The sequence below is a fragment of the Falco punctatus genome (assembly GCF_963210335.1).
Source record: "Falco punctatus genome assembly, chromosome: 5".
In the NCBI taxonomy this organism is placed as follows: Eukaryota; Metazoa; Chordata; class Aves; order Falconiformes; family Falconidae; genus Falco; species Falco punctatus.
In genome coordinates, this window is record NC_137584.1 from 90,918,053 (window position 1) to 90,943,163 (window position 25,111).

Sequence of the window (25,111 nt, forward strand, 5' to 3'; positions counted from 1 at the left end):
TTATGCAGTTCTGTAACCTTTTCACATGTATTTATGCTTGTAAGTGAGTTACACTCACTACCAGCCGTACTTCATTGTGCTGAGTGGAGGCCAGCAGTACCACCCAGGGTGCAGGATGTGGCCCCTGGTGTATCAGAATTAAAATATATCAAAGAAGGAGATCAGAAAGCTTTTATTTTGTTATTGTAGGATCTGCAGATAAACTTCAGAAATAAAAAACTGGGCAAAGGGAAATGTAATAATCCACATATCTAGTTTTAATATCCAGCCTTATACCTATGGGTTACTGAAAAATGACCTAGAGGGAAGATACCTCCTGCATGAGGGACTGAGTTCAGTAACATTATCAGAGTAAATGAAGGGTTTTCTTCATGCCGCTCGATGGAGAAATCTGACATGGATGTGTGCATCGTAAATAACTAAAACTTCGGAAACTTGCATGCAGCACAGATGAGATCTAGCCTCGTAAATTAGTAAACCACTGCCCCATGTACAAAATCGTTGCAGGTTTTGTGCCTGATCCTGTACATATTTAACCTCCCCCATGTAAACAGACCTCTGAAGTTAATGGAGCTGTACTAATTTGCAATGGCTGGGGATTAAGCCGTCGGGGTTAAACATTTCTGCTGGCTCTGAATGCAGCTTGTTGTGGTTAACAGGGCTGTAGGATGACTCGGAGATGTTCCTGTTCTGGAAAAAAAAAACCATCGGTGGCCATTACACTGTGTCACCAGCAGCCCTGTGGCGCAGCCCAGGTAAGAGCACTTGCCCTTCACTGGCTGTGTCCTCGGACAGAGAAATGCTGCTCCCACCCTGCAGAGGAGGGTGCAGACATTTTGTCGGATGCCGCAATAAAGCTCATTTCTCTCTTTCATTCTCATTGGGGACGTGCCAATGTTTTCCAGAGACCGTTTCATTACTATTATGCTGCTTGCAAGCATCTTAATTTAAATCACATTATAGATGCACCAAGACAAAATGATCTATCCACAGCCTAAATAATAAACTGGAATGAAAACATCCTTGGGCTGCAAGCGGCTAGAACAAGCACTAATTGAAATGTATAAACTTACATAACATTATTTATAGAAAGGAGCCCGATTGTCAAAGGCCCTGAGAGAGCTGGAACATGGGAATGTTTGCTCTCCCTGCAAAGAAAAATTAATTATGTAAGTTTATGAATTCCAGTTGCTTTGCCTGCTCATCTCCTGATGAGCCTAAGGACTGCTTGAAAGGTATTTATGGTTCCCAGCCGCTGCATCTTGACGGCATTGTTTAACCTTGTACTTCTGCATGCCATTGCCTCGCAAGATCTTGGAGCAGGGGATTAGCTTTACACAGTGTGTTCCTTGGCCATAGAAGAATGCAGATTTGTCCTGAGGTTGTCCTGAGTAGCAAATTTATTTTAAGGGCATGCCTGGAGGAGGCCAGGGCTCACCAAGCCACCAGATATTTTGCAGAGGGTGGTGGGACAGCTGCCATGTTTTGAGAGCACAGGGAGGGTCCTGCACCACTCACAGGTGGCTGGGATCAAATGGACACCTCTTCTGCTAATCACCATCTCCTCCTAATGTGGCTTTGCTTATTTTCTTCTTTCACTGCCAAGAACAGAGATGCCATGAACACTCTAATGCTCTACATGGTTTGATCTGCAAGGCAGAAAGAGTGCCACATTACTAAAATGCACTATATCGTATAATTTCCTGGTAATGCTGTATTTGGCCAGGGCTGCCAACTGGCCAGAAAGTTCAGGAAATGTGGCAGAGAAACTATGTATCATCAAACCCAAATGATTAATGTTTCTTCCCAGGCTCCACTTAGAAGCACGATGGCTTTGGGCTTTGTGCTGCAATTGCTGTTTTTCTTCCCATCCACCCCTGTAAAATGTCACTCCTCAAGGGCCCGAGACACTTGCTGGCATCCAAAAATGCCATTTATTCAATTACCCGGTTTTACATATTCTCCAGTACTATCTCCTTACAAAAGCTAATGTCTGAGTGCCCGAGTTCCAGTGCAGCTGGCCACTAAGTGAATTAAAATGCAAGCTCCAAGTCACCTGCACTCAGGGGAGATAAGAAACAAGAAAATGTTTTCAGAGAAATATTGCATACCTTCCTGTTGAACAGCACCACATTTAAGGGACCTCCCCCTGGCTCCTGCTTGCTGTGATAATGCTAAGGGCTGCCTGCAAAATGCCCTGGGGCCAAATGGCCCAGGCAGGCTCTCCAGGACCAGCTGCTCCAGCCCCCTCCCTCCAACACGCTTTCAAACCCGTTTTCCTGCAGTTTCTTGCATTTCAAGATCTGGTTGCTACCACCAAAAGGAAGAAAGGCAAGGCATTTCGGGATTTGAGCACAGGGATGATCAACTCCATTACGCCTGGGAGGAAAGCTTCATAGCACCAGCCTCTGCTACCCACAGATTTTGTGCTGGGACAAGCTCAGGTGATATCCCAAAATAATCCTGCCCAAGTGGTACCGCCAGTTCAGAGGTGGATTTGCACCTGGCGAGAGTGCAAGTATATCCCCCTTGCCACCTTTTCTTGCGAGGTGACACATCATGTCCTCTGGGAACTCCGGTGGCCCTGGGGATCACCCATGGGATTGGTGCTCCTGGGAAAAGGCGTTTTTGTTGGTGTATGTGCATCCCTTTCGAGGAGAGGGGGACTCATCTGCAGCTCTGGCAAGGCCTGGCTAAACCTGGGTGACCTGTATGGGTAGAAACAGCTTTATTTTGCTGTTTCTGAGGGGAAGGCATGAATGGTGACAACTGTCTCCCTGCGCTGCCACCTTTACCTCCCAACATGGCGAGGGAAGCCCAGGAGCGCAGTTCTGGCCTCCACGTTGGATTACATGGCACACCGAGCCCTGGTTCCCCAGGATTTGGGAATAATTTCAGAGGCGGATTTTAACAGGCCCAGCTCCAAGGCGGGGAGCCATCATCTATTTTTCCAGTCACAAGCCACATGAAATGTAGCGCATTAAAAAGTCATCAGTGGCTGCCACGAAGGACCACTGTGTTCCCCCTGCCCAGCCGTCACCGTGAGGCACCGCCTTCTTAAAAAGGCTCCCTCTGTCCCTGGCGCTGACTGAGCACCTCTTTATAAATGTTTGGAATAAATGAATAAACTGTTGAAATTCCCCAAAAGGGGAAGGAAACATTTCCACGATCAATGTGTGGCAAGCGCGAGTCTTCAAGTAACACCTCTCGGAGACTTGTGCATCTACAAATTGTCGGTGAATACCTAAATCAGGAAATCGCCTCAGAAAAATGGTAAGCAAATTATTTAATCAATAGATAGAAAAGAACTGATGTACAGACAAGAAAATTTTTCAAAATATCAACCAATTTATGAAAAAGTGAAAGCACAATAAAATGTGGAGATTATGGACTCCAGCAAAAACCCTCCTGTGAAACACGATAAAAGCACAAACATTATTTCTGATATTTAGACTTGCAAAAAGGACCTTTAAGAAAGAAAAATAAAGAAGTAAAATAAAATGAGACTAAGTAACCTGAACAATGGGAAAGTAAATCAACAACAATGTAAAATAAATATGCCTCATCATCTGCTGCCTTCCATGGCCCAAAGCTTTATGAAATACAGCGTTTTCTTAGCTTGGATTTGGAAAAACATGGTGTGCCTAAACAATTATTTTTTTTAAATACAGACATGTGTAGAAAAAAATACTCTAAAAATTCAGTGGTTCTGGGAATATGCAGACCAAGGAAAAGAGAAAATTTCACTAAGAGCAATCGTCTTGCCAAGCAGAGAGCGACTGCAGGGCTTGCCAATCGTGTAATGCATCATGGAAGGCAACAGCACTTGCAGATATTTTAGGGAGCACCAGAACATAAACAAGTGGCAACTTGGAGGAATTCCCAGAAAACAAGAAGTGATCACATGAATAAATTGCAGGGCGTTTTAGTTGTGCAAAAGGTGACACCTAAGGAAGAACCAGCTGAAAGTTGCAACAACACGTGGCTGGTGCTGGTGAGTCTTCGGTAAGAAGCAGCAGCCTTCACCCACCACAGTGCACTGTGCCTTCGGCAAGCTGTCACCCAGGAGAGCGCCAGCAAAAGTGAGACCAGAGGAAATTGCTGCTGGCACTGGGTGCTGGCCCCTGATGAGCAGCATCTGCCTGGATGCTCCCTCTCTTGCCTCCATGATGCGGGTCAGACTCAATATCCAGGCTTTGACAGAAGCCAAGGCTGCCCCAGCCTGGAGGCACATGGCAGTCCCGCGCACAAGTGGGTTCCGGTTGTTAGTAAAGCAGGAGGGATGGCGATGGGCAGGTTGCAGGCGGGTACAGCTGCAGGGGGGGCAGGTATGAAGGGGAGTTTTCTGAGGTTAAGGATATTGCAGCATGGCATGAATTGTGTCCCAGCTCCCTCGCTGGCTGCTTTTGAGGACTGGGCAGGGAAATCTCTCCCAGGTGGGACTCAGGCAGGGGCCTTCCATCAACCCTTCCCCCTGCTGCTTCCCCATCTCCCTCACTTTCCTCCTCTGGCTGTGCTGAGCTGCTCCTGTCCCTGCTGTAGAACGACAGACTGCCCAGCACGCTCAGCTGGCAGCTCGGGGCACGCTGCCATGTGGCTGCTCCCTGAAGGAAGGAGCAGGAAGAGGAGGAGGAGGCGATGGCCCTGGTGTCACACTGCTGGCATGGCTCAGCACGCAGGCACAGGAGCAGCAGCGGTCTCCAAAACCGAATGAGGCCCCTATGGCCAACAGGGCTGCACTGGGGTGCCTGCTCAGATGGACCCGTGCAGGAGGCCAGCATCCACACACAGCCCCACTCGCAGCGGGAGTGCCTGGCCATGCGTTCCGGCTGAGGACAGTTTACATCTAGGCTTTGGGGAAGGAATTTGAAATTCCTCCTGAGGCGCGTAAGCCGCAGCTTTCAATTGCCGACATCACAGAGATATTTAGCAGGACCACTGACAGCAAGTAACATCCACGAATCCCAAGACAAAGCCATGGGTGCTTGTGTCTTGTGCCCTTCACTCAAGTAAGCAAAGCAGAGCAGCATCAGAGACCTCTTCTCCTCCAAGTTCAGCCAAAAGTGGCCAATAGGTTCAAAACTGTAGGGAGGGACAGATGGACGAACACACACATAAACCATCTCAGCAGGAAGGCATGGTCCTGCTCAAGGGGGAAATCTGTTCTCCGTGCCACAGCGGCAGCTGGGGATTACAGCAGTCTGGGGAATCGCAGCATCCTCTTTCCCTGCCCACGTCAAACCTTGCGAAGCAGAAACAATTTTGCTGCTCAGTGACACTCCCGTGCCCTTACCAAGGGCTGGGCAGAGTGTGGTCCTCAAAACACTAAGCTTTTTTTCCCTTGTTTTCCACAGTTTTTTACAAAGATCCACCATAAGAAAACTGGGATCATGAGATATTCAGGGGAGGGAGGGTTAGGAAGAGAGGGAAGCAGCTACCCATAAAAATGAGTGCCTTTTTAACTTCACACCTCTACTAGGAAAGTATCCAATTATTTCTTAAATGACCCCAATGTTTTTTGCCTCAGCCTCCTTGCCTGGTTCGCTGTTTCACATATTTATTATCCTTTGCATGAAATAATACTTCCTGACATCTGTTCCCAGTTTGTTTCTCTTTAATTTCCATTTATAGCACATTTTCCTATCCTCTGACCATGTTAAAATAAAACAATGTTTGACACAGCGCGAGTTACTTAAGATCACAATCCTTCCCTGACCTTGATTTTTGTTTTTAACATGGTCTAAAATGCAGAAAAACTTTTTAATGAGCTTTGATGAAAAAGCAAATGGAAAGCTCAGAGTATCGGCAACCGCTCAGCATTTCACACCCGCGCTGGCAGCTGGTTACCTGGGGACCGGTGTGAGGATTGGTTTGTGGTTACAGTCCAGTTCCACTCTCACAAGTATCAGCTGGAGGCAGATGGGGGAAGCGAGGAGCTGAGGGCTGCACAGTTCCTCTGCAGGACAGAGGGGAGAACCAGGTGGCCGTAAGAGACAAGGCAGCAGTGGGACAGGCACGTGAAAGGAAATGTTAATTCCCAGTGCAGTGATACAAACTGGCTGGAGCGATGCCTTCCCTTCTGACCAGGCAGATGGGACAAGGTGCCCTTCCCTTGCTCTGAAAAGATTTTGCAGCCAAGTACAATCTGGCAACTCCACAAGCAATAAATTCACAAGGAGAAGCAATGAGGAATACTTTAGTTATGGCACAAGAACATTTTATGTTGTCATCTCTATCTCGGTACAAGCCCTCAATATAATTTTAGCTCAGGAGGAGGTTGCTTATTGAAGCTAAAATAAAATGGCAAGAATCAATGCAGCCTCCAATCAAATGTGTGTGCACACCTTCCGGTTAAGGAACGAAGCTAAACAGTGGGCTGGTGTCATCTCCACCTGGTCTGTCACCACTTTGTGGACTGTCAGGCAGCTCTCCGGTAGGGACCATCATCCCTCTGAGCCCTCCTGCACTGATAAGCCAGTAAGTGTGGTTATACATCCTGCTGTGGCGAGGCCTGAATGGCCTTGCGCCCCTGAACGGAAACATCTGAAATGAAAATATTTCTGCTCAGTCCTCTTTAGCCGAAGGGCAGCGGCTGCTCTGCAGTTTGGTGTTGTGGAAGGGAGATGTGGATGCCCAGGACAGCCAAGAGCCACGGCAACCTGGGCAGCTCAGGTCCTGATGCCCCGTACATACCTTATCTGCCTCTGGAAGTCTTCCTCACGCAACTATTTCACCAATAGGGCTTTAACCTGCCAGGCTGCCCACTGCATTGTCCTTTTACCCAAATTCCAAGCTGAATGTGCAAACACCAGAACCCTGGGTTTAACCTGGGATTTTCTGAGGTCAAAACAAACATCACAACAAACAGGACTAAGAGCAGCCAAGCTGAACTGTGCTCTGACAAAGCAGTTGCCTCTCCAACACCGTGCAGCTGGGTCCCAGGGCTGCGCTACTACAGCTTGAGAGCCAGACAGCTGATGAGGACAGATGGTCTTCAGGGAGGTGGGTTAGAAGTGGCTTTAGGCCCACCAGCAGGTTGCCGGATGCGGTGCTCAGCACGTGCAGGAGGGCTGCTCCTTCTGGGGAACCAACACCTTCCACTGCCCACGAGATGCTCCCCTGATCATCCCCTGGCTCCCCATGGCGTCAGGTAGGTGTGACTGAACGGGGCAGCAAGGCTGGCCACCTCACACCCTGGGGGACCATTTAATCCTCAGCAGCGCAGCGGCTCACCATTACAGAAATGTATGTTTGTCTCTCTGCTCCCTGAACTCACTACACTTCATCTGCTCGCCCGGGCTTTACGCTCTAAGCAGGCAGAGTTCAGGCGGGTGGATTTGTCCTACATAGCCCATGGTTTGGAATGATAAACATGAGTTCCCCGCAGTCTGCCTGTTTCTTCTGCACATTTCTCCCTTGCCACAACTGGCCAATTAACCTTTGCTGTTCATCCAGCCCAGCACTGACAGCATCTGGAAGACCCACAGATTGACCGAGGGGGAAAGAGAAGAGCTACGCGCTGCTCAAAGGCCTGTTTACGCAAAGCTTTATGCGAACAACGCTGCCGCCGCCTTGGAGAACAGGCCGGGGGGGGGATGGAGAAGCTTCACAGTACGACTTAGCCCACGCTTGGTTGTGAATGCACTGTGCACTTATAATCAGGATTTAACAATCATTACCTACTTTATATGCAGAATCAGGAATTATGAAAAAGTACCGAGGGTCATTTGTTTTCTGAGTTGCAATCTCTTTATTTGGTTAAGTGGTCTGAGTCAACAAAGTCATGCTCTCCTCTATTTCCGACAGTTTCTTCAGCATCTGGCTCACCTTGGCCTCATCAAACTCCAGACAGAGAAACTCCGACTCCTACAAAACAAAATTGAAAGAACAATAGTTGAGAAAGATAATGTTTTTTCAGGCATACAAGGAAGACAAGAAGATAGCAAGTTCTGGTTTCCTGACAAGTTGTGTCTCCTTTTTTTCCTGGTACCACTTAAATAACCTCAGTAGACCCAGGGGCTGGCTACACACCTACCGAGTGAGAGCACACGCGCTGGCAGGCCAGCCAGCAGCTGCCAAAGGGGACGTAGGAAGGCTGAGCTCTGCCCACCCTTCCCTTCAATGCAGGCATCAGTCTGCGTCTATCCTTAGCTGCAGACTTTTGCAAAACTTGTAGAAATGTAATTATATCTGGGACTTCCACCTTTCTTTCCAGTCTGGTGATCCCCACAGCTGTCACTGCAGATGCTGGGAACTGCAAAGCAGCTGGAACCACCATACAGAGCTCATCACACAGGAAAAACAGATTTTATACAGGAGAAAAGAAGAACCCAAACCAGAGTCTTGTACAGGACACTCCAGTCTGGAAATTCGGGACAGTTTTACATCCTCTTAGCATGGGCTCTAGTGTCAATATAAACTTAGAATCCAGTTAAGAAGCAGCACTGATTTGCTCTGAAAAGTCCTGTCACATCTTAAAAAGTAATTATTCTCTGACAAAAATGGATATTGGGATATAGTAAAAGGATCTTGTCAAAGGTACAGAAAATAAAACATACACATAAAAAATAAATATATGTGTATATATATATATATATATATATATATATATATATATATATAAATATTTAAATTTCAAATTATATGGAACTCATTAATGAACACCAATGTGAAAAAGCCTCCTGAGATCTCCAGTCCATTAGGCTTACCTACTGGTATGTCTATAGGTACAAAGTGTTTCCTATAGTGAGCCTGGCAGAAGAAATGGTCGAGATTGCCAGGAGTATGACTGTGTACTAAATAAAGGTCGTTCAGGTGAAGCACCATCAGCGACAGAGAAACAAATGGGAAGTATTTGAAGATGAAAGTGCAGCCAGTGTGGAGGGAGGTTTCCTTATGAGACACTGGAATAGTCTGAGCCATCAGAATCACTGTATAGCCACCGAATTTCTGTATGTAATACACACCCTGTGGTGCACAAGGGCATCTCCAGGTCTCATCTGTTTTCCACCAGACTAAAATTTCTATGATTATCTCAGAGTATGTTTTTTCTATACAGTTAGCATCTACCCAAAACACCACAACTTCATCCTTCACATTTATGGAATTAATAGTTAATACACAAGGATAAAATCATCGGACAAATTAAAGCCATCAAATTTTACTAACTGCATTTTAGGACTGTGCCGAGTTTTTTTTTTCCCCAGGCATCAGGAACAGTTTTACCTTTTACCCTCTCTTGTTCTCCCAAGGATTCGTGGATTGTTTCATTTTTTGTAAGAAACAAACCAGCAAGTGAGATACAAACCAAAATGTTGAAGAAGAAGCAAGTGGGTCATTTTGTGTGCAACAAAAGGTACTGCTAGAACAATAACCGGGAAGAGACGAGGTGCCAGAAGCCAGTGATCAGGCAGCCAAGCATATGCAAGTGCACGAAACGTTGTGCCAGGGCTTCTGCCCGGACATCAGTCACACACAGAACAAGGCAGAAATGGAAACCATGATGTAAACCTTAGAACTTGAAACTTTCTAAGAAGGAAGAGGTCATACAACAGCAGCAGCGTGCCCTTTAGGGTTTTTTGTCCTCAAATATGGCTGCCTCTCCCCGAATGCTGGTACTCAGGTGCTGGTAAGTCACCACAGCTACACTGGATGAGTCAGTCTTTGCAAAATGTTTATCATCTTATCTGCTAATGACCCTTTCAGCCAGCAGAGCAAGATGCAGAGATCCATTTATGTATTTAGTATGCAGCTGCTTCTGATTAGAAAAGGTTTTGTAGAAACAGAGCTGCGATTGAACGAGGTATCAATAAAGTTCAGTAATAGTCACGTAACTGAATATATTCCCTGGAGAATATACGGATGACTATTAGGAAAGGCCTTTGCCTGAGCAAGCAATTATGCTCATGAACAGCATCCTACTGGAAACTGTTAACGTAAGGCTGTGGCTTGTTTTTTTTTAAATTAATCGTTCATCTCTACAATATCACTTAGTACATTCCAAGACACCACAAAAGTAGCATTAAACATTCAGGGTCAGTAACAACACAGATATGAAATCTGGGACTGGGAAGCAAGGGCTCTCTCACACCATTTTTCCTGTCCTTGACAACAGTTATTGCCGCACCTTATGGCAGGTCCCTTGTATAAAATATCTCTGCAAACACAATTACAGCAAAGCATAATTACAGCCGGTCACTGTGCAGAAAGACTATGTTTGGTGAGGAATCTGATCGCTTAACTCCATTTGGCAATGGGCTTTCCTGTATTGTCCTGTCCTGGCGAGTCCACTGGGAAAAACTGAGGTTGTATCTGCCTGAAGAAGGTGTGTTTGTAGGAGAGTGCGTGAGAAAGCCTGAATGAAACCCTGAAAAAACTCTCTACACATTCCTTGATGAGGTAGCACTGGAAAAGTCAAACCTCAAGCAACCCGCTAGCTAACCCCCAGGCTCTGTGACGCATCGTGCTGAAACCAGGAGGCAGACCCTTGCTGCAGCAAACCATTCTCCAGCGCCATGAGCAGCGCCGGGCAGCGCCAGCCCCATCAGTGCAAGTGCTGCAAATCCGGACTGCAGGGCCAACACCCCTTCGGCTCCCCCAGCCACCTCTCCCCAGCTTTAGCATCCTTGTTTTCCTGGACGTTCTGAGCTGGCTTTCACAGCAAAGCTACTGTAGAATCCAAAGCTCTTCTCACCAACCCCAAGTCATCCCAGTATCTGTAACACATGACAAATCTCGTTTCACAGACAACATCTGGAAACAGCTCTTAACTCTGTAATCTCACCTCTCTTTCCTCAACACGTGTGCCATGGCCACAGGCTGACAGCCCACCTAGGAGAAGAGGGGCCGTGCCACGTTTCGCAGCCCTGGTCACAGTCCTCGACAGGATGAACTCCAAGGCCGAACTCCCGTTGCCATCCCAGGCTTCCCAGGCACAGCTGTGCACCCCAAGTCAGGCAAGCCATCGCCAGCCCTCCCCCACGCAGAGTGCCCCTGCAACCCTTAACATCTGGAAACCTGATTTTATAGCGTAATCACACAGCAACTGCGAGCGGGCAGGTGAAGGCTGAAGCTCCCAGCTCTGGTGAAGATGTTTTTGCACCAGCTCAAGGCATAAGGAGGACTTTTTTTTTTCCCCTCTCCAGTTTTTTTTCAGTTAAAAGGGATGTAAATTGAGCAAAAGGATACTCTTGGATTACTTGGATTGTACAAGTGTAAGTGTACTCATAAAGCAGCTCAAACTTTACACCTGTAAAGCAGCTCAAACTTTCCTGTGCGGGTTGAGCAGTCATTACACTCTCATGTGGACCAACCTAAAACACGACCAAGAGGGCTGCAAATCAGGCCACTCAGAACTGGGCTTTAGTTTTACTTAATGCTTTGTTAGTTTACATCCTCCAGGAAAAAAGGAAGAAAAAATAAGATGGAGCTGCGAAATTCAAAACTCCCCATTGCTCCCCTACGGTGTCCTCCAGGAGCAAGGCAAATCTGGTATCTCTGCTGCAAATCTGGTATCTCTGCTGCTCCTCAGCCAGAAACAAATATCCCTTCTGATACTTCCTAGTGTTAAAACAATATTTAGCCCATTTGGATCCCTTGTAGTTAAGCAAAAGCAAGACGGAACGAGCCGTTCATTGCCTCGAAGTCACACAGCATGGCACGCTTGCCAGCCCGACTGAAACCTGCACTTCAGCTGAGCCCTTCAGGGAGATGGACACGGCCACGGCCTTTGCAAAAAAGCGTGTGCATGCGCCCGAGGGGGGGCTTAGAGCATGTCTGCCTGCGATGCCAGCAGGTGCACATCACCGGCGGGTCGGAGAGCCAAGCTCGCTGCTCGCGGAAAGGTGTGGGAATGGATGTCCATTTCCTGCTGCTGTCTTGGTTCCCCCCCCCACGCTTTCCCACCCCTCCTCCCACATCCCTCCTGAGCCTGGGCTATAAAAAGGAGCTGCAAAACAAACATCCAAGAAACGCAAACTCCCCCCAGCCTTGAATCAGGTCTTCTAGGTTTTTTTTCTTTTTCAGTAACAACAGAGCACTGCAAAATATTTATATAGGAGGCTAAGAGAAGCACAACTTTATCTCAGTAACTACACTTAAAAAACTATGTATTTTTAGAAAACCAATCCTCACACATTCAAAACTAAAAAAAAATATGCAATTGTTCTCTATTGCGTCAGTTTGACCAGCTAGTTAAAATAGTTTCCAGCGTCTCTGATACATCTGTACTGCAAAAACAAAAATAACCCCCTCTGAATGCACATATCGTTTTATTCACATTCATTTCCACTTGCTTTGCAGACCTCCTGCAGTTCTCAGCATTCTGGGAACTCGGTCACTGCCAGGGCTGCCCTGTAAGCTGGGGGTAAATTCGCTTTGGATCATGACAGGTCTTGGCTAAGGCTCGTTCCAGGGGCTGGGGTGGTAGCTTGGGGCATGTCCCAACACAGAAGTGAGGAATTCAGCTTTGTTAGCAAACTGAGACGAGGTAGAGGCTGGTAGGGCTGCAGTCAGCAGGGTGTCGTGCCTCGGCTCGCTGGCCCAAGGACGGTGAAGGTTGCTACGTGCAAATATTTGCCTACCCAGGTGGAAACACCCTGGACAAAGAGGTGCGGAGAACCCCCTGCCAAGGGGCAGGAAACAACAATCGCTCAGGAACTGCACAAAGACACCGAAGTGCTGACGACGGCCAACAACTCCCAGCCCAGACGGGTTCAAGGAGCCGGGGGCTTTCCTCCCGCACATCAGAGGTGCTGCCCAGCTGGGAGCTGGCTGGCTACCCGGGGAGCAGCTCCCGCGGCTCGCCAGAGCCGGCTGCACCTTCACACAGGCAGCCTCAGCCGCGTTCAAGGAACTGAGACCGGGAGACGTGCAGGGTTTGCACAGTCTGATACTATTTCATATTAAAAGCAGTCGCTTTTTAAAACTCTGCGCCCAGAGAACGCAGATGGTGCTGTGCGCCCATCCTCAGCCCCGTGGATTTCAGACGTGCCCGCAGGGAGTGCAGGGTCCATGGCCATGGGAACAAGCCTGCTCACAGCTCCTTCAACTGGGGTCCTAGACGCCACGGGGCTGTGGGTGCCACCACCGAGAGGGGCCCGCGGGAGGAGAACCGCTTCGGGCCTGCGGCAGTGGAAGGGCAGAGATGCCGTGAACTGGGACCCACAGACTGTGTCCTGAGGGACTGGGAGGGAAGAAGAAACCCCAGTGACGCCCCACGATGGGTGGCCACCAGCCAACGCACCCGGCCCACGTGCACAGAAGCCTTCTCAACCTGATGTGATAGAGATCACTAACGTTATGATAAGATCATTAACGGCTCTTTGTAAAGGAATTGTTCAATCTCGAATTACCAGGAAAGCAAACTCTGTAGACGGTGAAAAAGCATCAGCCTCTGTGCGCAAACACCGCCAGCCCCACAGGCAGGCAGGGGCACAGACTCCTGCGCCCATGGCAGCTTCCCACAGCCACCGGGGTGTCGTGGGCTTTTACGTCTTACCTTTTTGGTACAGGCACCACAGTCATTTGCTCCGCAGAGCTTGGGATTCAAAGTCATTTCATTGCTTTGGAAGATATTTCATTCTCCTGGCTTAGGTTCTGCCTCAGATTAGCACGATTTAAAGATTTACGTGCCCCTTGCATAAGTAAAAACCAAACCTGTAATGTCACCAGAAACTCAGCCTGCCTTCGGCCACCCTGGTGCCTTTCATTGTGATTAAGAACTCACATTCATCTTCAGCCTTCCCTGTTTTTTCGGTCAACTAAGCCATTAAGTGATTTTGGAAAGGACTAGCTGATAAAAACACTTCTACACCTGCGGTTATGCATCTGCTCGCTAGCAAGGAAACCTTGTTATCCTTACAGACTTTTTTTTGATACTGCAGTAAGCAAAGAGGGTTTCTTCTTAGAAAGAATTGTGCAAGTCAGAATTTCAATAAAAGTTATTAACAAAAGTAGCAAACTTCAGAAGTGTTGCCTTTTTTTTGGGGGAGGGGGCTGAAGCCCAACCATTCAGCAATATGTGATTACAATAAAAAGGAACTTATTTCTCCACTTCTTAGCCAGATGTGTGAACGGGATAGCTTAACGTTTCCTACAGAAACGAACTGTGCTGCTGATTTTTAACAGCTTCTGCATTCCTCATGGCTAAGCAATAAACTACAAGGTTTTTTTATTACTTCACGTCACTTTTCCTTCCAGATCACCAAATATTCTGCAGCCAAGCAAACCTCCTACACCTCCTTTGTTCAGCAGGAAAACCACCAAGTGTATATTACGTAAGTAATTGAGTGCCTCACTGGCAAGTAAGGACTGGGGAGTCACGATGTCAAACCTCGCAGCATTTCACGTTAGCTTGGACAGTGAAACCTGCAGGGAATGCCTGCGGCACGGCGTGACACTACCACGGTATGCACAGGATTTTCTGCCTGCGCAGCTGCCCGGTGTCCGGTGCAGCCGAGGTGGGGGGCCAGCGCTCTTGGATCGCGCCCGGCGCAGGTGCCACAAGGCAGCCCACGCCGATCCGCGGGGGGACGTGTGGTGGCTCGGGGGAGCCCAGCAGGAGCCCAGGCAGCCACGCCAGCCGCCCGTGAGCCCCCCGGCACCTTCCTGCTGCCAGGCTGGGCACCAGGCACCTGGCTCAGGCGGGCTTACCCTCTGCAGCAGGGAAAAGTGCTGGAACACACAGGAGGAGAACCTGCCTTTGGGTTTTGGGTGTACTTGTATGTCTGAATAATATACGTCCTGCACTGAGGAGACACACAAGGACAGACAAAGGCACATGTATTACCAGCTAAGCCGTCATCTTTCCAACAGAATTAGCCCTGTAAACACTGCCCTCAGAAACACCTCCGACTTACTCTGAGCACACGGAAGAAACCGCGGGCTTTGCTGACATCAAAGCGGCAGGGTTCGGGGTAAATCAGTGATGCACTAACACGATGTCTAACTCACAACGCACCACACAACCAAACCAGGCTGCAAACAGAAAAGCTGGCGGGGGGCAAATAAAACAGTCCTGAGAGCGGCTGGGTGGGTGAGGTACAAGGAGCGGGACAGCAGGGCACGGCGTGGGGCAGCGGGGCAGCAGGGCATGGCGTGGGGCAGTGGGGCACAGGCCATGGTGTGGGCAGCACCGCACAGGGCCGCGGGTGCCACCACAGACACGCGTGGGAATTCACGGCGCACTCATCTCCAGCAACACCCACAACCAGAAACAAATGTTCCTTTTTTTCCAAGGCATTAATTAAACATAAAAGGCAAAACACTGATTTCAGAGTAAAGCCACAGCCTATCATCATTTTTTTCCCACTCTCGCAAGCGAGTATTGCGACTTTATCTGGGGTAAAAGGAAACGTACACACGGGCTGCGACACAACCTGCCTCAGCAGCGTGAGTTCAGGTTACCAAAACGAAAATCTCAGCTCTCCCACTTCCTCCAGTTTGCCATTTCCATTTAAACACTATTTTAATAAAACACCCTGTAAATAACACCCTGGGTCACAGCGGAACAGCATTTCAACAGGAAAACCAGTAACGGCCGAGCCCCTCAGCAGCTCCCGCGCCACACCTTGCCACCCGGACGGCAGCACCGACACTGCCCCGCTCTGCTCCCCTCCCTGCCTGCTCAGCACCAGAGGTTTTGCCTGCGCCGGTGTGATCCAGCTGCCCATCCTCACAACCAAGAACTGCCCATTCTTGGTTACCCCTTTTCTTATTTCTTAGTCACGAAAAGATAATAATCGTAGCTGAAAAGAAAGTGTCTGGAAGGAGCCAGTGAGGAAAGGCAGAGCGGTGGCGAAGGGGTAGCACAGACCCGATGGCAATAACTGCACCCCGAGCTCTGCAGGTGAAAAAACCACAAACCAGTCAAAGTCCTTTAGACCTTTTTCACGCAGCGCTCCACCAGGGCTGGCTGGCTGGCTTTTATGTCGATAGATTTAAAGGACAAGGTGGCTTCGGTCCCTCCCTGACACATCAGCGCTGCTGGGAGCAGAGGGCACGGCGGCGGCTCTAAAGCAGCGCCAGTGAGCTGTCTGCGGAGCCCACTGGTTCCAGTGTTAAAAGGAAGCTGGCAAACAGCCCCAGTCACGCCAGCGACCTGGCCACTGCCGAAGGTATTAATAGCATCCTCCACGTTAGAGTTATTTCTCGAACACAGACAGAAACATTAAGATACTACCTTCAAGGTTTAGCTGGACCTGCTTAGAGGCTTGCAAGATAAAGAAATGCAAATCTGGAAAAAAAAAGGTGGGGGAAAAAAAAAAAAGAAAAACAATTCCAAACACTCTCCCTTGTCCCAAAAAAGACAAGAGAAAAGAAATTGAAAAACATCCCAACATAACCCAAAATTCAAGCTGGAAATTGGCTGCTTTTTAAAACAGTGCAAGGATGGGTTTTCCTCGGAAAAGGAACATCTGAACAGCCGTTTTTGCAATGATGCTGCTAAGCGCTAGCGCAGAAGCCTCCCTTCACTGCAGACCACTCTTAACTTACTCGTTACTGTGGGACTTTGCTATCATGTTTGATGGCACAAAAAAAATGAACCCTGATAAACAAACCCTGATAAGCTCACCTCTGCATTATCATTACTATTACCTGCTTCCAAACCTTCCTTCGGCGGGCCGCTCGCTGGCACCCGGCGCACCGTTCGGACGTGGCCCCCCAGAGCTGCCTGGCTGCGAGGTACCACCCGTGGCCCTACGCGCAGCGCTGCCCCACAGCCCTCGCCCTGCAAACAGCTGCGGCACCTGATGCTGGAATGGCAAAATACACAACGAGCTACACTTGATCTCTTTGGAGACCCTCGGGGTGGAAGATCCCTCCCAGGTTCCCTAAGGTTGCTTCTCCAAGGAGCAGTGGCTCACACCATTTCACGCATCACGGATGTGGGAAGAGTGAGACAGAAACAACCCGCCTAATTCATGCTTCAAAAAAAAAAAAAAAAAAGTATAAGTTACCATGACAATGTTCTCAAAGTAGGAAAAGATGACCCAAAAAGAAGAAAAATACTGGATTTGAGCTTAATTTTTTCTTATTCAAAATTCAGAGTAATACCACATTGAACCGGGTGATTCATGCAAAGTGGAAATATTTTCTGTCAGGCGTTTATGAGCACGATTTATTTTTGCTGCTTAGATTCTCAGATTGGGAACGCCTGATAAGTGGTAGAAAGAAGAAAACCAAACCCTGGGCTGCCACAAACCAACGCAGGGCAATAAAAGTATGAGATGCTGCATCAAATCTTCTATCGCACTGCATCACTCGTGGTCCCCACTGCAAACTTCAGGAGTTATTTTTAGATTCATTAATATTCTGCAAGATGCACTGGGCCATAAGATGATGACAGCAAAGTCTAGGTAATTCCAGAAAAATTGGAATGGCTGGCAATCCATTGATTTCATAGGACCACATTTCTGGCAATACTAAATTCATTATTTTTAGTTCATTTCAGAGCTACTTTTGCAGCAAACCTATAATCATGGCCTTCAAAAACGCAAAGGTAAAGTGTAATTCATTTCCATAATACTGTATAAAATAAAGTACAAATATTTGTAACTGAAAGTGCCTTCTAATTCTTCTCCATTATTTTGGTATTACATGAAGCAAGAATCTCTTAAGCAAATGAATATTACGTCCCCACAGAAAAAAAAAAAAAGTTAACCTGCTTGCAGATTTTTTAATACATTTAATGTAACATCAAGCCTGTAATATCACCGATCAAACAGATAAAGGATTGCAGAAATTGGAGTAATTCCAGGAGCATAAGACTAGGTCTCTGATACTGCACAGCAAATACAATGTCATTGCTTTTATGTTACCAAGCTACTGAAAATATCTAACTAGTATTTTATATTTTATAGGAAAAATGGGTATTTAGGGATGCAGAGATGCACATGCTTTAGCCTGCTGGTCTTTGGGAAGCACGGGTTTCTTTTCAGAAAGTGTTACAGGAAAAAATCCAAACTATATTTTAATCAGTGTAACTAATCAGAAGGAAGCATACACTATAGATCTTACATGTTTCACACCAAAGAATTGACAAGAATAATGTAGAATAAAGAATTAACAAGAAAAAAAGATACCTTAATACTTTCGTGCAAGCTTCATATACTATATATGGCTACGCTGTTTTCAAACTGGTGATGTTAATCGGTGTTGGTTTCACAGAATCACAGAATGGCTTGGGTTGGAAGGGGCCCCAAAGCCCCCCAGTTCCAGCCCCCTGCCACGGGCAGGGTCACCTCCCCCCATCCCAGGCTTCTCCCAGCCCCGTCCAGCCTGGCCTTGGCCACTGCCAGGGATGGGGCACCCTCAGCTGCCCTGGGCAGCCTGGGCCAGCGCCTCCCACCCTCACAAGCCTTCTATAAGCTTTCTGACTTCCCCTCTTTTTATTTTTTATTTTTAAATCACTTTGATTTGTACCCGTTTCCTTTTTTTGACCTGCTTTAGCCTTACGTATTCCCCATAAACGCCCAGAGGGCAGCGTCCTGCCCTGTACACTCCCCCTACACCACTCTGTAGGTGTTACATATCCATGCTTCCACTTAAAAATATTGTACCACAATGCATAAATACCGAGGCTGACAATGAATAAACGGTGGGCGCCTAGCACGGGTAATTACCCTGCGTTGTGATTAGTGATCTCCTATTTCCTTTCACTACAGAAAGAGGCTCAGCCATAACCGCTGGGTCCCAGGCGCTGCTAGGACACTGCTCAGTCGTTACGGACACCGCTCAGCCCAAACCCTCGCCTGCTTTGGAGGAAACACCAGGAATGTCTCTCCTACGAGGGAAAAACACCCTGGGTTTTTTGTTTAAAAAAAAAATACCCTGGGTTCTGAGCCACTTCATATGGCAACTTGCCATAGCCCGAAAGGGAAGGTGATAAAAGCCACAGTTCTGCCGGTACCAGCACAATTTAAAAAAAAAGACCTTGTTTACGTTGACGAAATGCAAACTTCGTTCTCATTTATGGGAGACTCTGCCAGATTGTACCTGTAACTTTTAACGTGGGCTTATCTGATTGATTGGCGCTTGCTAAGCGTGCTCACCTGGTTCCTCCAGCACACTTTTACGACATCTGCAAGCAGCTGAGACTCCAGTTACCCCATCGAAGCCTTGCCAAACCTGCCGCGGTCACTGGTCACCACGGGAGGTTAAGGGAACGGGAAACCCTTTATAGCTCTCCCTTGCTGCAGAGCGGTGTATGTTTAAATGTATACAATATACACAGTATTTTGGTCTCCTGTCTGTTCGCAGTTCAAGTCACTAATCATAAAACTGTGAATCTGTTAGGGAATTCCCAGTGATTTCTCCAGCCCCACAGTCAACCAGCTTCATAAATGGGGAGCGACTGAAACGCATTAATAATGATGGATTAAAAGTAGCCTGGTCTGTCCTGCCGAGCCCCACAGGCCAACGCTGGGCACCGATGCTGAGGCTGAGGGCGACCCTCCCCGCGAGGCTGCTCTGGCTCCATTTCAGCACTTGGTAACAGGCAAAGAGATGCAGAACCTGAAGTCCCTCAGATAAAGCCACGGTTTGAGACGTCTACCCCATTTTTTTCAGAAACCTGCAGTGTTTTCCAATAGTGCTCTGTACCTTTTCAACAGGGCTCCAGCCACCTGTGCTTGTTAGCACAGGGCTCTGCAGATCTGCCCGCATCTCGGGCACCCCGACAGTGGGGAACACCAGGCGCAGCCAGCCTCACGCCAGGGCTCTGCGGACTGAAGCAGGCTGGGAGGTTGCGTTTCACTGTCCCACGTGTCAGGCTGCCTCTCACCTTCTGACGATGCCCAGCGTCCTGCCCTTGGGCAGCCTGTTCGAACCCAGAGCCAGGCACCTACAGCAGTGCCCAGAGCAGCCAGAGGCTGCGTCGGCTGGAACACACCCAGTTCAGGTAAAATCCTCTAGGATTTTTGCTGCTGGACAAATTATCGAGGATGCACAAGTAAGATTTTCAGAGGCTCCTAAATTTTTTATGGCCATTTTTTTTCTTAAGGACACCAAGAGGCACCTTCCTGACCTTGCTGTAAACCCTGAGCTTACAATGTCCAAGTTTTTTCTCCCAAAATGCATTACAGCACTTCCTATATGACAAGATATTTAAGGGGAGACCTCCCAAACATTTTTCCCTCTTTGTCTTGATCTTGGAGATGGACAAACCAGTTTGGGGAAGGACTCAGCCTGGCACGGGAAATACTGGCTATGTACGTTGGTTGGAGCCGAAGGCCACTGAATACGGAGTCGGGTAACCCTCAGTAAAGGCACTGCCACTGCTGTTGCATTCTTTAGATAGGAATGGACTTCGGAGGTGCGGCAGGAGAACAAAAATTCTTAGGCTCTAACTCCCAGTGCAGGACTAAAAAGTGAGATATCTCTGTATCTAAGGCGGTTTCTAAAAAATAATGCAAAAAGAGCCCTCCCAAACTCCTCTCTGCCCCTACGGACACTATTTTGACACAGAAAACACATCAAGACTTCTCAGTTGAATTCCAGCATCTTTGAAGCACTGCCAAGCTCAAGAGTTCTTTCAGACCCAAAAATAACGAGCGTGGGATGTTTAATCTTTAACAGGGGCGGTTTTCTCCTGCTGCTCGACTGGCTTGAAGGAAATAGGGTGTAACAGCATGAAAAAGAAATCGCTTCACCTGCTTAGTCCACTGACACTTTCTTGGTGATGCTGGCATGTCACTCCGGTGGGGTCTTGAGCCGGGTCGTTACGCAGAAGAAGGTGTAAACAAGCAGAGAGTTAAAATCATCACCAAGCCACGCGTTTGCGTTCTACCCATTCTTTGCACGGACTCCGTTGCCGCTAGGCAAGCTTGAAGGACCTCTGCGCAGGTGGGCTGCAGACCTGTACCGCCTGGCGTGCGTTGGGGAAAAGCCCTGCTCTTCCCCTGTCCCACCGGCACCGCCGCCTCCTTACAGCCAGGAGAGGAGTGCACGCCTGGAGTGCTGGCACTCCTCAAGGTCACGGCTTATCCAGGGGGAACGCAGGGAGAAATTATTTAGGGGGCTGTGGTCAATTTTAGGAAATCAGAGACTCACAGAACGGTTTGGGTTGGAAGGGACCTTTAAAGGTCGTCCAGTCCAGCCCCCTGCAGTGAGCAGGGACATCTGCAACTGGGCCAGGTTGCTCAGAGCCCCCTCCAACCTGGCCTGGAGTGTTTCCGGGGATGAGGCATCTCCAGCCCCTCTGGGCAACCTCTGCCAGTGTTTTGCTGCCCACATTGTAAAAAACATCTTCCTTGTATCTAGTCTGAATCGACCCTCATAGACCAGTCTAACACTGGTTTGGGAGATGGTACAGAAAAGCTTTATGTGGAATCATGTTAATTTGGAAACATGGTTGCCAGTCCCCAATCACCCTAAAAATGTAAATTAGACCAGAAATGTCACATTATTTTTCCTCATTTAGAAGAAAGCTATTGGGAATCCTATGCAACTCCAGTGTCTGCCATAGGATGCAATCCTTGGGAAACAGAGGCTGAAATATTATGTTTAACATTAGTACGTATCTTCCTCCATGTGAATGCCCCAGTGCATGCCTCCAGGTATCTGGCAGGGCTTAAGAGGTTTTAAAAGAAAAAAGATACAGTGATACCTGCAAGTTTTACCAAACTGTACACAGAGCGCATAAGGACTGCATTAAAAAAAATAATATTAAATTACCTTTGTATTACTGTGAGATTTGAATCAACGCACGTATTTAAAAAATAAAGGAAATACGCTAAATTTCTGGCAGGGTATCAGGCTCTCATCTTAATTCTTAATCCCGTTTTTCTCCAGCTGATCTCAGCTCCCCCACCACGGGCAGTCCTTCCACTGCTGGTGCTCACAAGGGTACCAGAGGCGAGAAAGCTCCATCATCATTTATTTGAGCTCTGTCTGCTGTGTCAGCGCTTAACTAACGAAGAGTCCCTCGGTGGAACCACTGCAAGGTGATGTACTTTCCTCCGAAGGTCCCCTGCAGGGGACCTTAAAGGGTACATGTCCTTCCTCACTTATGGTCATTGCCTTCCCGTGCTGATCCACATTTTTCTATTTCTAGCCTGTTTGACGGCTGTGCTTGTTTTCTTGCACCGTATTGTGTTTGTTTGGTGTTTTTAAGCCTGCCCACAGAGCTGAAGTATCGGTCTACAGCTTTCTCCATCCGTATTTCATCTCCAAATACCTAGGTAGTCTCTGTTTTTTCAGTCTTGTAGCACTTAATTGCAACATGAAATTGGTCTGAGAGAGAGAGAACCTCTACTGGAAGGATCTTCTGCTCGTACCCTAAATTCAGCTTCCCTAGTAAGAACTTTAATCAGTTCTGGATTTCATATTCATTACATTTCAACCTCCCCGTTTTCTGATATGGGAGTCATTCAGCATTGAAAAAAAATAATCAAGCATCATTCAACGTCATTAAAAAAAACCCTTTCAGAACTGAGTTCCAACTACTTTGTGATATGATTTACCATTTTCTTAAATGTGTTGGAAAGTACTGTATTGTAACATTGAACCCTCCGTGCCACCAGGGCATGGGTTTGTTACAGGGTATCACCAAGACTGGACTTTGCAGGCTGTGCATTTAGTTAACTCTTAATTACATAACGGAATTTCTGAGCTTTTAACTTAACAGTTCACTTAATCTAATCAGCATCAACCACGCTCCTCTCTGTTACTGCAATTATTTACTGGCAGGAACACAGGACTAAGCTGTGGGGTTAAGAATTACTTTTACACCAGCTATGCAGACACAGTGAAGTAATCGGCATTTAAAAATAATCTCACAGTCAAAGAATACAGTCAAAACCTGAGCAGAAAATACCTGACCTTTAGGAGGCTGCGTGACTCGGGATGCCGGCACTTTCTGTCTGGGAGCGCTATCAGCTTGCAGGCTTAGCAACTTGGTTAGCATCCCCAAAACAGACCTTTCTTGCTCCCTCACAGCTCTTTAATGTTTTAGTTTATCTGTTACATAAAGGATTCAAGTGTTCATTAATGTCCTGCCTAAAAGTATTACACCAACTCTTAAAAGCTGAGTGGAAACCAATACCCTAAGGCAGTCCAAGTGGCCTTGTTTTCCACGGCAGCAGGCAACGCTCGCTCCTGTGGATGGCAATGGCCAGAAGGTCGTGGCTTTTCCAGTCCAGTCTGTCCAGCCAAGACCATACGTGGTTTGGTCAAAGAAAAGACCAAAGATTAAAATTACTCTGAATCGGTATTTTAGAACGAGACATGTTTAAAACCTTCTTTTCTGCTCCTTCTTGAACAGCGCGTACTTGCCCTGTGCTCTGAACAGCACCTGCGTTGCCTGAAACAGAATTGCAGATGAGGAGAGCACAGGGCATGTGGCTGAAATAGTTCTGACACACAGAGGTGAACAAAAAAGTACAGTGGTCTTTATTTTGGTTGCTGCAAGCTTCCCAAGTGGTTAGTAAAGGCCACGCAAATCCTTTGCACCTCGGAATAGTGACAGGCGTCACCCTCGAGAAGCTCCCTACCCAGAAGGTGCCTGTATTCCTGCACCGAAGCTCCAGATCAGCACAACCCGGCTACAGCAAACACATTTGTGCCCACAAAATGGAATCGTTCATAATTTTTCAAGGGCATCCGTTTATGCACATCTATGTTTTTACAGCATCACAGCGATGTCAGCACCCATTTGCTCTAGGGTATTTTACCGCCTAGAGGAAGAAGAGCCCAAAGCCTGACAAAACAGATCCTCGCAGGCAGGCACACCACCAGCAGCATCCCCTTCTCGTTACAGAAACATTAACTCCCTGACACACTGGCGCATCACACAGATCCTGAATGACACGCAAACATGCCTTTAAACGGACAGTGAAAAGTTACTCTCATTGGGGCAGGAGGGCTCATCTGACAGTATGAAAATAACGTACCAAAGGCTTGAGAATACGCCTGCAGTTCAGCATGCGTTTGGCTGTGTTCTCCTTCTTAAAATATATAACAAGACAAAGTGGTCAGGTCAAACAGGCTTTTTTTTTTTTTTTTTTTGCTGTTTTTGTGGCATGTATTTATACCCTTTCCAATGATCTGAAAATAGAATTTATGGGGACAAAAGGGACTACTCAAGAGTTACGCTGCCACTGCAAACACATATTCTCAGCGGCACCGAAATAACTACACTTGTTTCCTTTTAGTAATTTGAATGTATGAACTTACGAGGGGGAAAAAAAACCATATTGGAAAAAAACTGTTTTCATTAATTTTTGGTATTTTTTCCCCATTTCCTTTAGAATGCAAACTGCTGTCTTTCAATCCACCATGAGAAACCTCCCACAGAAAGGAGGGAGCCACATATTTGCAGTCCAGCCCGTTTTACAGCCCCTCCAACACTGCTGCTATTGCTGTCCCAAAGCCTCGGGACAGGCATTGCACTCGGATTTATCAGCAAAACAGCAGCTCTTGCTGAGTGTGGCGCAAAGCTCACTAAAGATAGTGGGAATCTCTGCACTGACTTCAGTGACCTTTGGATCAAATGCACTAAAATATCAGCGCTACGTGCCGGCAGGGAGACACTGGAGGAATAAATGCTTGCTGCATGATACGTAACTCCTCTTTTTTTTTACCCCAGCCTCTCTCCTTGTGTAAGAGGAAAAGCGAAGGCTCTTGACGGAAGCTGAAGCTGTAGGTGCAATCCTGCAGAGAGATTAGTGGGGGAGGACTCTTACGCCTGTGCAGAACCCCACTGAAGTCAAGGGGTCGCAGGCTCTGCCCCACAGCTCTCTGCCTCAGCTAACATTACAACTTCGATTTATTCAAGCTGCCATTTCAAAACTCATCCTAGAAATGAATACAGGCGATGGAACAGGCATGCTGCCTGACAGTCTGAATTCACTGTTTAAAAGGCTAATCAGGACAGATTAGGACACCATTTCCCAACACGATCCCAGAACCAGCCTTGCCATGAAGTTTGTTTTTAATGCACAGCACTTCACGGCAGTCTGCCTGACAGGCATCGTGTTGAACCATAGCTTTTTTTAGAAAGAGAAAAGACTCAAAGAAAAGTTATCTAATTTTGGTTGACCTCTTGTTCTCAATTCAAGGGCAAGTGGTACCGAAGTAGAAATCATTTCCATAATGGAATTGCAGAGCAGTC

At 47.4% G+C, this 25,111-nt stretch overlaps 2 protein-coding genes across 5 annotated transcripts in view; both read right to left on the minus strand.

Moving 5' to 3' along the window:
* The window catches only part of B3GNT2 (UDP-GlcNAc:betaGal beta-1,3-N-acetylglucosaminyltransferase 2), a 38,141-nt gene extending 30,547 nt beyond the window's left edge, over positions 1 to 7,594 (minus strand). Inside the window, exon 1 of the mRNA XM_080388611.1 lies at positions 18 to 7,594. The gene's annotated coding sequence lies outside the window, so the exon portion shown is untranslated. The remainder of the gene's footprint in view (positions 1 to 17) is intronic.
* A 132-nt stretch (positions 7,595 to 7,726) lies between these two features.
* The window catches only part of COMMD1 (copper metabolism domain containing 1), a gene marked incomplete at its 5' end in the record, with an annotated part of 79,474 nt that continues 62,089 nt past the window's right edge, over positions 7,727 to 25,111 (minus strand). For all 4 annotated transcript variants that reach the window (XM_080388615.1, XM_080388618.1, XM_080388616.1 and 1 more), the window contains one exon: positions 7,727 to 7,866. In XM_080388615.1, the coding sequence (XP_080244741.1) occupies positions 7,759 to 7,866 (108 nt within the window). In that variant the 3' untranslated portion in view covers positions 7,727 to 7,758. The remainder of the gene's footprint in view (positions 7,867 to 25,111) is intronic.